This window comes from Staurois parvus, unplaced genomic scaffold, assembly GCF_062004578.1.
Source record: "Staurois parvus isolate SC_StPar_1 unplaced genomic scaffold, SC_StPar_1.0 ptg001615l, whole genome shotgun sequence".
Lineage (NCBI taxonomy): Eukaryota > Metazoa > Chordata > Amphibia > Anura > Ranidae > Staurois > Staurois parvus.
The window spans coordinates 236,576-249,780 of record NW_028319411.1 but is presented as its reverse complement, the minus strand read 5'-3'; the positions used below and the strand labels follow the sequence as shown (position 1 = coordinate 249,780).

General features: G+C 46.8%; 1 protein-coding gene across 1 annotated transcript in view; it reads left to right on the top strand.

The window, feature by feature from the left end:
• Positions 1-9,495, top strand: part of LOC149435085 (forkhead activin signal transducer 3-like) — a 30,368-nt gene extending 20,873 nt beyond the window's left edge. The window contains exon 4 of the mRNA XM_089663036.1: positions 8,759-9,495. Within this exon, the coding sequence (XP_089519162.1) occupies positions 8,759-9,406 (648 nt within the window). The 3' untranslated portion in view covers positions 9,407-9,495. The remainder of the gene's footprint in view (positions 1-8,758) is intronic.
• Positions 9,496-13,205: the final 3,710 nt, after the last annotated feature.

Here is a 13,205-nt window from a genome sequence, read left to right as displayed (position 1 = left end):
GAATAGTGCCTCGTTGTCGGTGTCAGTGGAAGGAATAGTGCCTCGTTGTCGGTGTCAGTGGAAGGAATAGTGCCTCGTTGTTGGTGTCAGTGGAAGGAATAGTGCCTCATTGTCGTTGTCAGTGGGAGGAATAGTGCCTCATTGTCGGTATCAGTGGAAGGAATAGTGCCTCGTTGTCGGTGTCAGTGGAAGGAATAGTGCCTCGTTGTCGGTGTCAGTGGAAGGAATAGTGCCTCGTTGTTGGTGTCAGTTGAAGGAATAGTGCCTCGTTGTTGGTGTCAGTGGGAGGAATAGTGCCTTATTGTCGGTGTCAGTGGAAGGAATAGTGCCTCGTTGTTGGTGTCAGTGGAAGGAATAGTGCCTCATTGTTGGTGTCAGTGGAAGGATTAGTGCCTCGTTGTTGGTGTCAGTTGAAGGAATAGTGCCTCGTTGTTGGTGTCAGTGGGAGGAATAGTGCCTTATTGTCGGTGTCAGTGGAAGGAATAGTGCCTCATTGTTGGTGTCAGTGGAAGGAATAGTGCCTCATTGTTGGTGTCAGTGGAAGGAATAGTGATTCATTGTTGGTGTCAGTGGGAAGAATAGTGCCCCATTGTTGGTGTGACTGGCAGGAATAATGCCTCAAAGGCCAGATAAAGGCAATCAGAGGGCCACATCTGGCCCCAGGGCTGTAGTTTGGAGACCACTGTCCAAGAGCAAAGGGAAGGGGGCATATTCAGCTTCAGCATCTTCCCCACCAATAGATCTGGGATAACGGTATTAAAAGCCGAACTCTAGTCAATGAACAACATTCTTCCATAGTTGCTGGAGTGTTCCAGGTGACATAAAGTGTTACTAAACCCACAACAGTACAATCAGTCTGGCATTGTATGCTGGCTGATCACTGAAGACTGGGAAATGTGAAAACATTTTACTTCTGACTGCTGCTGACTGCTGGTGCTTGTAGTTGTTTTATTTTCTTCTTTGGGTCTTGCTAAAAGATTTTACTTTTTTAAATCCCTTTTTCTGTCACTTTTTTTTCTTCCTTTCCTTGTCTTCCTTCACTCTTCTAATTAAGGGGCGGGGTTAATTGGTCCCAGGTGATACAGGTCCTATATAACTTGCTGTGGAGCTCACTCTGAGCTTGCCTGTATTTTGCTTGCTGGACCTTTAACTAAGTCAGCGGTTCTCAACCTGGGAGTCGCGACCCCTTTGGGGGTCGAACGACGCTTCCACAGGGGTCGCCTAAGACCATCGGAAAACACATATTTCCGATGGTCTTAGGAACTGAGACACCGCTCCTCGCCACCGCCGCTGCCACCGCCGTCTCCAGGTGTGGGCGGGATGACATGCCGCCCCTGTCATCTGGACACACCTCGAGATCAATCCTCGCCTGTGATTGGCCGCCGGTACTGTAGCTCAGGAGAGGCACACAGGCGGCCAATCACCGGCAAGGAGGTGGAGCTTGGAGAGGAGGAGCCGAGCGGCACCGCGAAGATCGAGCGAGTGAAGAGGAGGACAGCGGCCGGAGAAGGAAGACATCTGACAGGTAAGTGTCGGTACCATGGGAGAGGGAGGGAGCGAGCGAGCCCAGGCTGGAGCAGGAGTCTGCAAGGTAAGTATCATTGGTGTCAGTGGGAATAGTGCCCCATCATTGGTGTCACTAATACCAATGATGGGGCACTATTCCTCCCACTGACACCAACGATGGGACACTATTCCTCCCACTGACACCAACGATGGGGCACTATTCCTCCCCCCACTGACACCAACGATGAGACACGATTCCTCCCCCAAATGACACCAACAATGGGGCACTATTCCTCCCCCACTGACACCAAGGATGGGGCACGATTCCTCCCCCCACTGACACCAACAATGGGGCACAATTCCTCCCCCCACTGACACCAAGGATGGGGCAGAATTCCTCCCCCCACTGACACCAAGGATGGGGCAGTATTCCTCCCCCCACTGACACCAAGGATGGGGCACTATTCCTCCCACTGATACCAATGATGGGACACTATTCCTCCCACTGATACCGATGATGGGGCACTATTCCTCCCACTGATACCGATGATGGGACACTATTCCTCCCACTGATACCGATGATGGGACACTATTCCTCCCACTGATACCAATGATGGGACACTATTCCTCCCACTGATACCAATGATGGGGCACTGTTCCTCCCACTGATACCAATGATGGGGCACTATTCCTCCCACTGATACCAATGATGGGGCACTATTCCTCCCACTGATACCAATGATGGGGCACTATTCCTCCCACTGATACCAATGATGAGGCACTGTTCCTCCCACTGATACCAATGATGGGGCACTATTCCTCCCACTGATACCAATGACGGGGCACTATTCCTCCCACTGACACCAATGACGGGACACTATTCCTCCCACTGACACCAATGACGGGACACTATTCCTCCCACTGACACCAATGACGGGGCACTATTCCTCCCACTGACACCAATGACGGGGCACTATTCCTCCCACTGACACCAATGACGGGGCACTATTCCTCCCACTGACACCAATGACGGAGCACTATTCCTCCCACTGACACCAATGACGGGGCACTATTCCTCCCACTGACACCAATGAAGGGGGCACTATTCCTCCCACTGACACCAATGACGGGGCACTATTCCTCCCACTGATACCAATGATGGGGCACTATTCCTCCCACTGACACCAATGATGGGGCACTATTCCTCCCACTGATACCAATGATGGGGCACTATTCCTCCCACTGATACCAATGACGGGGCACTATTCCTCCCACTGACACCAATGATGGGGCACTATTCCTCCCACTGACACCAATGACGTGGCACTATTCCTCCTACTGCAAAATTACAGTTATGAAGTAGCAACGAAAATAATTTTATGGTTGGGGGTCACCACAACATGAGGAACTGTATTAAGGGGTCGCGGCGTTAGAAAGGTTGAGAACCACTGAACTAAGTGGACATTTAATAAGTGGAGTTAAATAAAAAATGGAGTTGGAAACAGGAGATTATAAGAGGAGTCTACTAACCTGTAAGTGACAAGTGATCTTTCCTGTTAGTATTGTGATGGGATATGAGTGCTAGCGGGGTGGAAGGTTTGTGCAGTGCACAGTGTGCCGCATGTATGCAACAATGGAGCAACAGCTCCGGGATGGATACCGCTGTGACAGATGTGAGCGGCTTGCCTTTCTAGAATCTCGTGTTAGAGTTCTGGAGGAGAAAGTTGCAATGCTGGGCAGAGCTATCAACCTTGAAAGGGGTCTTCTGCTCTCTGAGCAGGTAGCTAATGGGACTGATGTGGAGGGCAGAGGGGATAATTAGGATTATCAGGTAGGAAGATGGGTTACTGTAATGAGGGAGTGGTAGGGGCTCATAGAGAAGGAAGGCTGGCCCTGGGTTTGAGCACCCAAACAGGCTGGGCAAGTTGGTTGAAGATGTGGGGGTGGCACCCCTGGATGTCACTGCTATCCCTAACAGCCGGGATGGCAGACCATCTGGGAGGGGTGGTGAGGGTAGTGCAGGAAGGCTTAGACAGCTGGTGGTAGTAGTAGTAGGATTCTATGACCAGAAGGACTGATAGAATTTGTCGCCAGGATCACCTCAACCGAATGGTTTGCTGTCTCCCTGGTGCCAGGGTTCGGCATGTGGTGGACCGGGTTAATAAATTACTGGGAGGGGCTGGGCATGACCCAGCGGTCTTGGTTCATGTTGGAACCAATGACAGAATACATGGAAGATGGAGGCTGCTTAAAAATCAATTTAAAGAATTAGGCTGCAAGTTGCAGGAAAGAACCTCCAAGGTGATATTCTATGAAATATTACCTGTGCCATGCGCAACTCGGGAAAGATGGGGAGATTAGAGAACTCAATGCATGGCTGAAGACCTGGTGTAAGAGGGAAGGATTTGGGTTCCTAAAGCACTGGGCTGACTTTTCATTGGGGTGCAACCTATATGTTAGAGATGGTCTGCTGTGCTGGGGGAGAGGTTTAAGGGAAGGCTGGAGGAGTATTTAAATTAGGATCAAGGGGGGAGGGAGAATTAGATTATAACTGGGTAGACAGATCAGACGGGTCAGTACTTATTGGTGGGTGGAATGGGGGAAGATGGGGGGAAGGCTATGGCTGATAAGACCGTTCCCATGATGCAAACAACCAGTGGAATCGGTACCATTTGTATGACAATAAATATGCAAAATACGTGTGAACAAGGTGTCAGTGTTTGTTCAACAATGCCAGAAGTCTGTCAAGCAAAATAGGTGAGTTGGAATCTTTTTTGCATGGAGAGCTATGATTTAATTGGTATTGCTGAATCTTGGCTTCATTCTTCGCTTGACTGGACCATTAATATTCCTGGCTATGTTCTCTTTCGGAGAGACAGAGTAATAGGAAAGGTGGTGGTGTCTGTCTCTATATGAGAAGTGATCTCAGAGCGAGTGTAAAAGAGGACCTAGTTGATGGGGAGTGTGATGAGGCTGAAGTATTATGGGTGGAACTGCACATGGGGGTGCATACTAAGGTAGTCATTGAAGTTTGTTATAGGCCTCCCAGTGTTAATGAGGAGATGGAGACTCGGCTCCTTACACAGATCTAAAGGTCTGGGACAGTGATAATAATGGGGGATTTTAACTACCTGGAAATTGACTGGAGTAATGGTACTGCAGGAACAGTTAAAGGGCAAACCTTTTTAAACCTACTACAGGACAATTTTATGGTACAATTCATAGAGGCCCCAACTAGGAATGATGCTCTGCTGGACCTGGTAATCTCAAACCATGCAGAGCTTTTTACGAATGTGCATATAAAAGAACATCTGGCCAGCAGTGACCATAACATGACTTCATTTATTAACTGTAAACGGCGAGCACATACAGGAAAAATAAAAACCGCTTAAGTTCAAGAGGTAATTTTCCAAGACTTAGACTGGGAGGGAATATTGGCATTGATGAACACAACACAGAAATGGGAGTTCACACTGCAAAATATAATCCCATGGGCAACAAGTTTAAAAGGCTAAAAATCAAACCTATGTGGCTGATAGCCAAAGTTAAAAAGGCTATAGATAATAAGAGAAGAACTTTTAATAAATAAAAAAATGAAGGATCACTATTATCGTTTAAACATTACAAAGAATATAACAGAATATGGAAAAAGGAAATAAAGGCCGCAAAAATTGAAAACTAACAACAGATTGCAAAAGATAGCAGGACCAACCCCAAAAAATTCTTCAAATATATTAATAGTAAGAAGGTCCGGTCCGAGCATGTAGGCCCTTTACTAAATAATCTAGAGGGGGTGACTGGGGACAAAGAGAAGGCAAATTTATTGCCTTCTTCAGCTCTGTATATACAAAGGAGCATGTGGGAGCTCTTGTTCATAATGGGCATGGTACTGATACAGCTCCAGATGATCCACATTGGCTCACAATTGATATGATCTAAAAATATTTATACAGAATAAAGGTGACTAAAGCCCCTGGACCAGATGGCATACACCCACAGGTCCTTAAAGAATTGAGCTCTGTCTTTTCAAAGCCATTGTTTCTAATTTGTAGGGGCTCTTTAATGACTGGCATAGTACCACTGGATTGCTGTAAGGCCAATGTGGTGCCTATATATAAAAAGGTCAAAATCTTTACCAAGTAATTACAGACCTGTTAGTTTAACTTCTATAGTTGGGAAGATACTGGAGAGTTTAATAAAAGACCACATAGATGAGTTCTTGCTGGAAACAAATATTTTAAGCAACAGACAGCATGGATTCATGAAAAACAGAAGTTGTCAAACAAATCTGATTTCTTTTTGAGGGGGTGAGCAAAACCTTGGACAGGGGTGGCGGTGGACGTGGTATACTTGGATTTTGGAAAAGTGTTTGACACAGTTCCCCACACACGGCTAACTTGTAAGGTAAAGTCTACGGGCTTGGAAAAATCCATATGTAAATGGATAGAAAACTGGCTAAAAGATCGTGTTCAGAGTAGTTAATGAATGGTCTGGGGTCATCAGTGGTGTACCCCAGGGTTCAGTGTTGGAACCCTTTTTTACTAGGGGGAGTACAACTGGGGAATCAATGGTGAAGGATCTGGGGGTTCTGGTAGATCACAATCCTAATAATGGCATGCCATGCCAAGCTGAGGCTTCTATAGCTAGCAAAATCCTCTTGTATTAAGAGGTATAGACTCCAGAGAGATCATATTACCCCGGAGCAAATAATTAGTAAGACCTCATTTGGAATATGCAGTTCAGTTTTGGGCACCAATTCACAAAAAGAACATTGGGGAACTGGAGAAAGTACAGAGAAGGGCAACCAAACTGATATGAGGCATGGAGGAGATCGGCTATGAGGAAAGATTAGAGGAACTGAGTTTATTCTCTTGAAGAGGAGATTAAGGGGGGATATGATCACCATGTATAATACACAAGGGGGGGATATGATCACCATGTATAATACACAAGGGGGGGATATGATCACCATGTATAATACATAAGGGGGGATATGATCTCCATGTATAATACACAAGGGGGGGATATGATCACCATGTATAATACACAAGGGGGGGATATGATCATCATGTATAATAAGGGGGGGATATGATCACCATGTATAATAAGGGGGGGATATGATCACCATGTATAATACATAAGGGGGGGGGATATGATCACAATGTATAAATACATCAGTGGTTCATATAGTGAACTTGGTGTAGAGTTATTCACCCTGAGGTCATCAGAGGACAAGGGGGCACTCTTTATGTCTGGAGGAAAAGAAATTTAATCTCCAAAACACAAAGGTTTCTTCAGTGAGAGCTGTGAAAATGTGGAATAGACTCCCTCAAGAGTTGGTTCTGACCAGCTCAGTGGATTGCTGTAGGAAAGTCCTGGATTCTTTCTTGGATACACAGAATATAACTGGATATAACATTTATAGGTAAAGTTGATCCAGGGAATATCCGATTGCCTCTCGGGAATCAGGAAGGATTTATTTTTTCCCCAGCAGGTGCAAATTAGATCATGCTTTGCTGGGGTTTTTTGCCTTCCTCTGGATCAACTGTGGGTATAGGATTATTACTTTTTTTTTCAGCCTAACTAACTATATGCAGTAAAGAATGCTTGTTATACTCACCGTGGAACCTAAGGGGTTAATCCTCTGCGGTGTGTAAAAATGCTGTTTGATCCTGTCTTCTGATTCTCCCCTTAGTGTTCCCCCTGTTACATCCTGATAAGACATATCGTGTGAAGACACTCTGCACATGCTCAGTTTGGTGTGTATTGCTAGAGGTTTTTTCTTGGGACAGTACATGAAATTAGCACAGGGCCAATCAGCATTGTCCAGAGGTCAGGGGTTCTGCATGCCACTAAAGAAGAAAGTAAGCTCCTACAAGCTTAAGCCAGTGCTCTACTGGACACTGATAGAAGTCAAGACTGCTATATACTGCTGATGAGAAGGTATTTAGCAGTTTATATTTACTAAAATAATTGCATTTCCATATTCTGTGTACTGTGGGAGACCAGATATAGTGAATGTGGAGTCCAGTGTTTAGTAACACTTTAATACCCCAAAAAAACTTAAAAGCAGATACCCACTCTACCACTTCTCTGGTGTAGACTGGAACCATGTCAGTCTTGGTCTTCCTAAAAACCATTAACTCCTTGGTCTCCCCAATGTTTAGGGACACATTGTTTGCCCCACACAACAAGCATCTAAACTACCTGGTGAAGCTGTTTTGATGCATTTTTAACACCAATCCCTCAAAGAACTTCATTATTACCGGGGTGAGCACAATTGGCCTATGGTCCTTCAAACTATCTGTTTGCTACTTTTGGTTTGGGAGTAATAGTAGATTTTTAAGCAGGTTGGAATCACAACCAATGATGATGATTAGTTAAGACCCCTGCAAGGTGGTTGGCTCAAGAAAATTGTATAATGTATGGCCAGCCTAATGCTGGTGCACTCAGAATCTGGTGCAGCTGTGCATGGTAGTCAATCAGCTTCTTACCTCTGCTTGCTCAATTAGGATTTGTCAGTAAAACCTGGAAACTGATTAGGTATTTATGCAGAAGTGAACTTGATTTTGCACTCTCTAGCTTTAGTAAATACACCCCGGTATGTGTAGATGTCCACTCTGCTTCATTACTCTACCTTGTGTTTTTACCCTCCCTCATCCTCCCATTACCCCACACTGATTCTACCTATTGCATCATTATATTCTTCATATGACCACCCCAGGGCATTGCCACCACCTCTACTGCAGGTTTGACCCTCTTCTTCCTTTCAGCACAGAGTATTGTCCCCCCCCCCCCCCCAGCGCAGGGCATTGCTCTATCTTCCAGTGGAGGGAATTGCCCCTCCTGCAGCAACCATTCCTTACCATTCTCCCAGAATTTTCAAATTGCCAGAAACATCACAGGAGGGGCAGAGACAACACTGCAATAGGTTGATTTTTGTATTTTGTATATTTGTGCATACTTAGATTTATATACAATTTTGATTAAAAAAAAAAGAACTCCAGCTAAAATCTTAGCACACCTGATGGGGGATCCTACGGTTTTCCACTCTATAGAAAGCAAACCTTTTTAATTTTGTACATATATTATCCATGTAAAGTATAACCATTTATGATAATAGGGGCAGATCCGGGGAAATTATTTGTCTGTATTATAAATAGGCCATAAGGATTGGTTACCTGACCCGTAATAGATTTGTGTGAATTTGCTGTGCCGGCCTACGCCTCCAATGTCTTCTCACTCTTTGCAGGTCCTAAAAGATCCACTAAAGCCGCAGGCTAAGGGCAACTACTGGATGGTGGATGTGAGCCAAATTCCTGAGGATGCCATGAAGCTGCAGAAAACGGGAGGCACCCGGCAAGAAGGCTACCCTCCTGACCTGGCTCCTTGTATCCTGCATGGACAGCCCTACAGATCTGTAGACTTTCACCACCCCCATCTTTCAAAAGACAATACTGTGGTCGGATCAGATGCAGAGGCTGGTCCCTCAGTACAAACCCAACCCCCAAATATAGATCCTGCCGCAACCTTCCCAAACATCTTATGGAACCTTCCAAAGTCATATTCAAAATGCATGGCCCCTAATGTGGTGTCCCCTCCCAGCATTCACCCTCTCCTTTACTCCAACTTCCCCTCTTCCTCTGTGACTACATGCCTACCCCATACTCAAGCTCCACCTGAGCGGAGGGATATTTACACTCCCAGTCTGATGCCTCCCCTGCCCAGACCCTCTGAAGCCAGAACCAGAATATCCTCTTCAGATTTCCCTCCCAATAATACGGTCTTTGACATCCCAGTGTATCCACACCACGGGGGGGGGCTACATACTCAAAACATCTATGGGCCAAAATTTTCTCAGGGTGGGGTGTACCCAGGGTACAGACCCAATGGTTACTGATTGGCCAGTTGTTGAGACAAGGCTGGTTTTGGGCTAGTCACTTTTGCCTCAAGGACTAGCTGAACTTCAAGTCTTACCCAATGATGTTGGCACCCAATGTGGCACATGGTCCAGCGGAGGTGGCACCAAACATGACCTACAGTCCAAAGGCATTAGTCAAAGATGTATATATCAGTCATTTTCTATCATGTCTGTTTCTTTTTACTTCAAATAAAATTGAATTTGTTTTTTAATCTCAAGTGATGTAAAAGCTTTGTTATTTGAAAAAAAAAAAAAAACATGTCATACTTACCTTCTCTGTGCAGTGGTTTTGCACAGAGCAACCCGGATCCTCTTCTTCTCAGGTCCCCTGCCGGTGCTCATGGCTCCTCCCCTCTTGACCAGTTCCCCCAATAGTAAGCCTCTTGCTATGGGGGCACTGGTGCGTGCTAACTCCTGAGCCGCACTCTGTGCATTCATAAGACACAGAGCAGCTGCTCAGTCCCGCTCTGAGTCATTTTGTCCTCACCTTTTTCTTTTCTGAACCTCCTGCCAGATGGTTTCCAGGTTTAGTATTTACTAAAATAATTGCATTTCCATGTTGTGTACTATGGGAGAGCTGATATAGTGAATGCAGGGTCTGGGGAGAGTGCATATAGTGAATGCAGGGTCTGGGGAGAGTGCATATAGTGAATGCAGGGTCTGGGGAGAGTGCATATAGTCAATGCAGGGTCTGGGGAGAGTGCATATAGTCAATGCAGGGTCTGGGGAGAGTGCATATAGTCAATGCAGGGTCTGGGGAGAGTGCATATAGTCAATGCAGGGTCTGGGGAGAGTGCATATAGTGAATGCAGGGTCTGGGGAGAGTGCATATAGTCAATGCAGGGTCTGGGGAGAGTGCATATAGTCAATGCAGGGTCTGGGGAGAGTGCATATAGTCAATGCAGGGTCTGGGGAGAGTGCATATAGTGAATGCAGGGTCTGGGGAGAGTGCATATAGTCAATGCAGGGTCTGGGGAGAGTGCATATAGTCAATGCAGGGTCTGGGGAGAGTTGCAGGGTCCGGGGAGAGTGCATATAGTGAATGCAGGGTCCGGGGAGAGCGCATATAGTGAATGCAGGGTCCGGGGAGAGCGCATATAGTGAATGCAGGGTCCGGGGAGAGTGCATATAGTGAATGCAGGGTCCGGGGAGAGCGCATATAGTGAATGCAGGGTCCGGGGAGAGCGCATATAGTGAATGCAGGGTCCGGGGAGAGCGGATATAGGGAATGCAGGGTCCGGGGAGAGCGCATATAGGGAATGCAGGGTCTGGGGGGACTGGATATAGGGAAATGCAGGGTCCGGGCAGAGCGGATATAGGGAATGGGGGGACCAGATATAGTGAATGCAGGGTTTAGTAAAACTTTAATAGCTAAACACTTAAAATCATATACCGGCTCTACCATGTCTCCTCTGGTGTAGAATAGAACCATGTCAGTTTTGGTCTTCCTAAAAACCGTTAACTCCTTGATCTCCCCAATGTTTAGAGACAAATTGTTTGCCTCACACCACAATGGTCACCTGGTCACAAAACTACCTGGTGAGGCTGTTTTGATACGTTTTAACACTAATCCCTCAAAGCACTTCATTATCGGGGTGAGCACAATCCTTCAAACTATCTATGTTTGCTACTTTTGGTATGGGAGTAATAGTAGATTTTAGGCAAGTTGGAACCACAGCCAATGATAATGATCAGTTAAATATATTAGTAAAGACCCCTGCAAGGTGGTTGGCTCAGGTCTTAACAGCCCTCCCTTGGACCCCATCTGGACCCACAAATTGACAGATTTAAATGCCTGACTCACCTCGTGTTCCTGTATCACAGGTGCGGCATCACCCATGTGCGAGCTCAAGAAATTGTTTGCCGGGGTACTGCATCCTCTTGTGAGAAAAAGCTGTTGAATTCTTCAGCCCGTTGGTGTCAGGGCAGGGGCCGAGGAACGGACAGGCAGGCCTAACAATGTAACGCACTGGCTGACGACAACCACCACCCACAGACCGAAGTCCCTCAGGGCGCGGAGTCTAAGTCCCAGGCTGCCCTTCACCAGGGCCCCGATGGTGGGGATGGACTTGATGCAGCCAGGAACCAGGTCGCGGCCCCTGAGGCACCTCAGCTGCGGTAATGGCCGCCGCCAATGGCGTGTAGCTGGTGGAAGAGGCAAAAGAGTAGTCAGACAAGCCGGGTTCAGCAACAGGACAAAACAGTACAGGACAGCAGACGAGAATCACAGGTCACGAGCCGGGTTCAGCAACAGAGGGTCAGATCAAAGGAGAATACAAAGAATAGTCAAGTCACAAGCCGAATCAGATACCAGGAGAGTCAGAACAGAGTAATAGCAACACAAAGACACAAGTGCAAAGAGCATGTGCGGGCCACAGGCTTATATGTCATCAGCCACACCCCTCTGGGGGATGGACCACAAAGACCTGAAGGCATAAAAGGATTCCCATCATGCACAGCAGAATCCAAGATGGACGCCAGCACATGGAGTAACATAACCTCAGGGAAAAGGTAGGACCTTGACAATTGGATAATAAAATGTGCACCCTGGTGAGTGTTCTCTCTGTGGTTTAGGATATCCTGTATCCCTTTCCAACCTTCCCGTACATCAATCTCTCTGCAGTATTCAATTTTAGGTTTGCTCTAGCAACACTATACTTAACCGTATCCCCATCCCTAAAGGCACCATCCCGTTCTTTCAAGACAACGTACTCTCTTGGTCATCCAGGGCTTCTGATTAGGAAAAACCTTGATATGCTTCCTAACCAGGGGCCTATTTACCACAAGGCACTTGCCTAGGGTGGCATTTTTCAAGGGGGCAGCTCCTCTTACACCCCCTCCCCCTGAAGAAAGGATGAAAGAGAGGGAGACGCGCACTGTGGGAACCAGATGGGATCCGATAGACTGATGGTGTATGTAGAGCCTAACTTTTGTTCGCAGGGATGTCCAGAACTGTGAAGATGAGTGTCTCTACCACTGGGGGGGGGGGGTAGTGGAAGGCTCTTCCGGGTTGAGGGCAGAGGTGTTGTTGGTCAATGTTGTCAGGCTCTCTCTGCAGGAGGGGGAAGGGGGACAGGTTCTGTTGGTCGGTGTCCCTGGGGGCAGACAATGTTTGTGTTGCCTAGGGCAGCATTAAACCTAAATACACCACTGCTCCTAACTGTAACAAAGTCTACACAAGTGCTGATGTAACTCAGTATTGTATCAGTGTACGTATTTAGGTCTAGTGATGGGCCGAACACCCCCCTGTTCGGTTCGTGGTTGAACATCCAAACCTACAGAATGTTCAACCGCAAACTTCAAACACAATTTACTGAGCGGTATCTTACCACCTGAGTATGTGGGAGGATCCCGCTCAGTTACAAATATCCGGCATGAGTCATATTAAGTCACACGGTATTATAGTAGTGAGACATTCATTAATGTCTCCGCTGTCAGTGGGATTCTGACAGCTGAATGTAAAAAGAATTGTTGGCATTGCCCAACAATTAAACTTTTTTTCTTTTTTAAACGGCGTGGGGTTCCCCCTCCCATCCATACCAAGCCCTTCGGTGCTGCTATGGATTTTGAAGGCAACCCCCACACCAAAATAAAAACAAAAAAAAATGGCATGGGGGGTCCCCCCTAAAATCCATACCAGACCCTTATATGAACATGCAGGTCAGGAAAGGCGTGTACGAGCAAGCACCCCCGCCTGAACCATACCAGATACATGCCCTCAACATGGGGGAGGTACTTTGGGGCATGGGGGGGCTCCCCTTCCCCAAAATACCTTGTC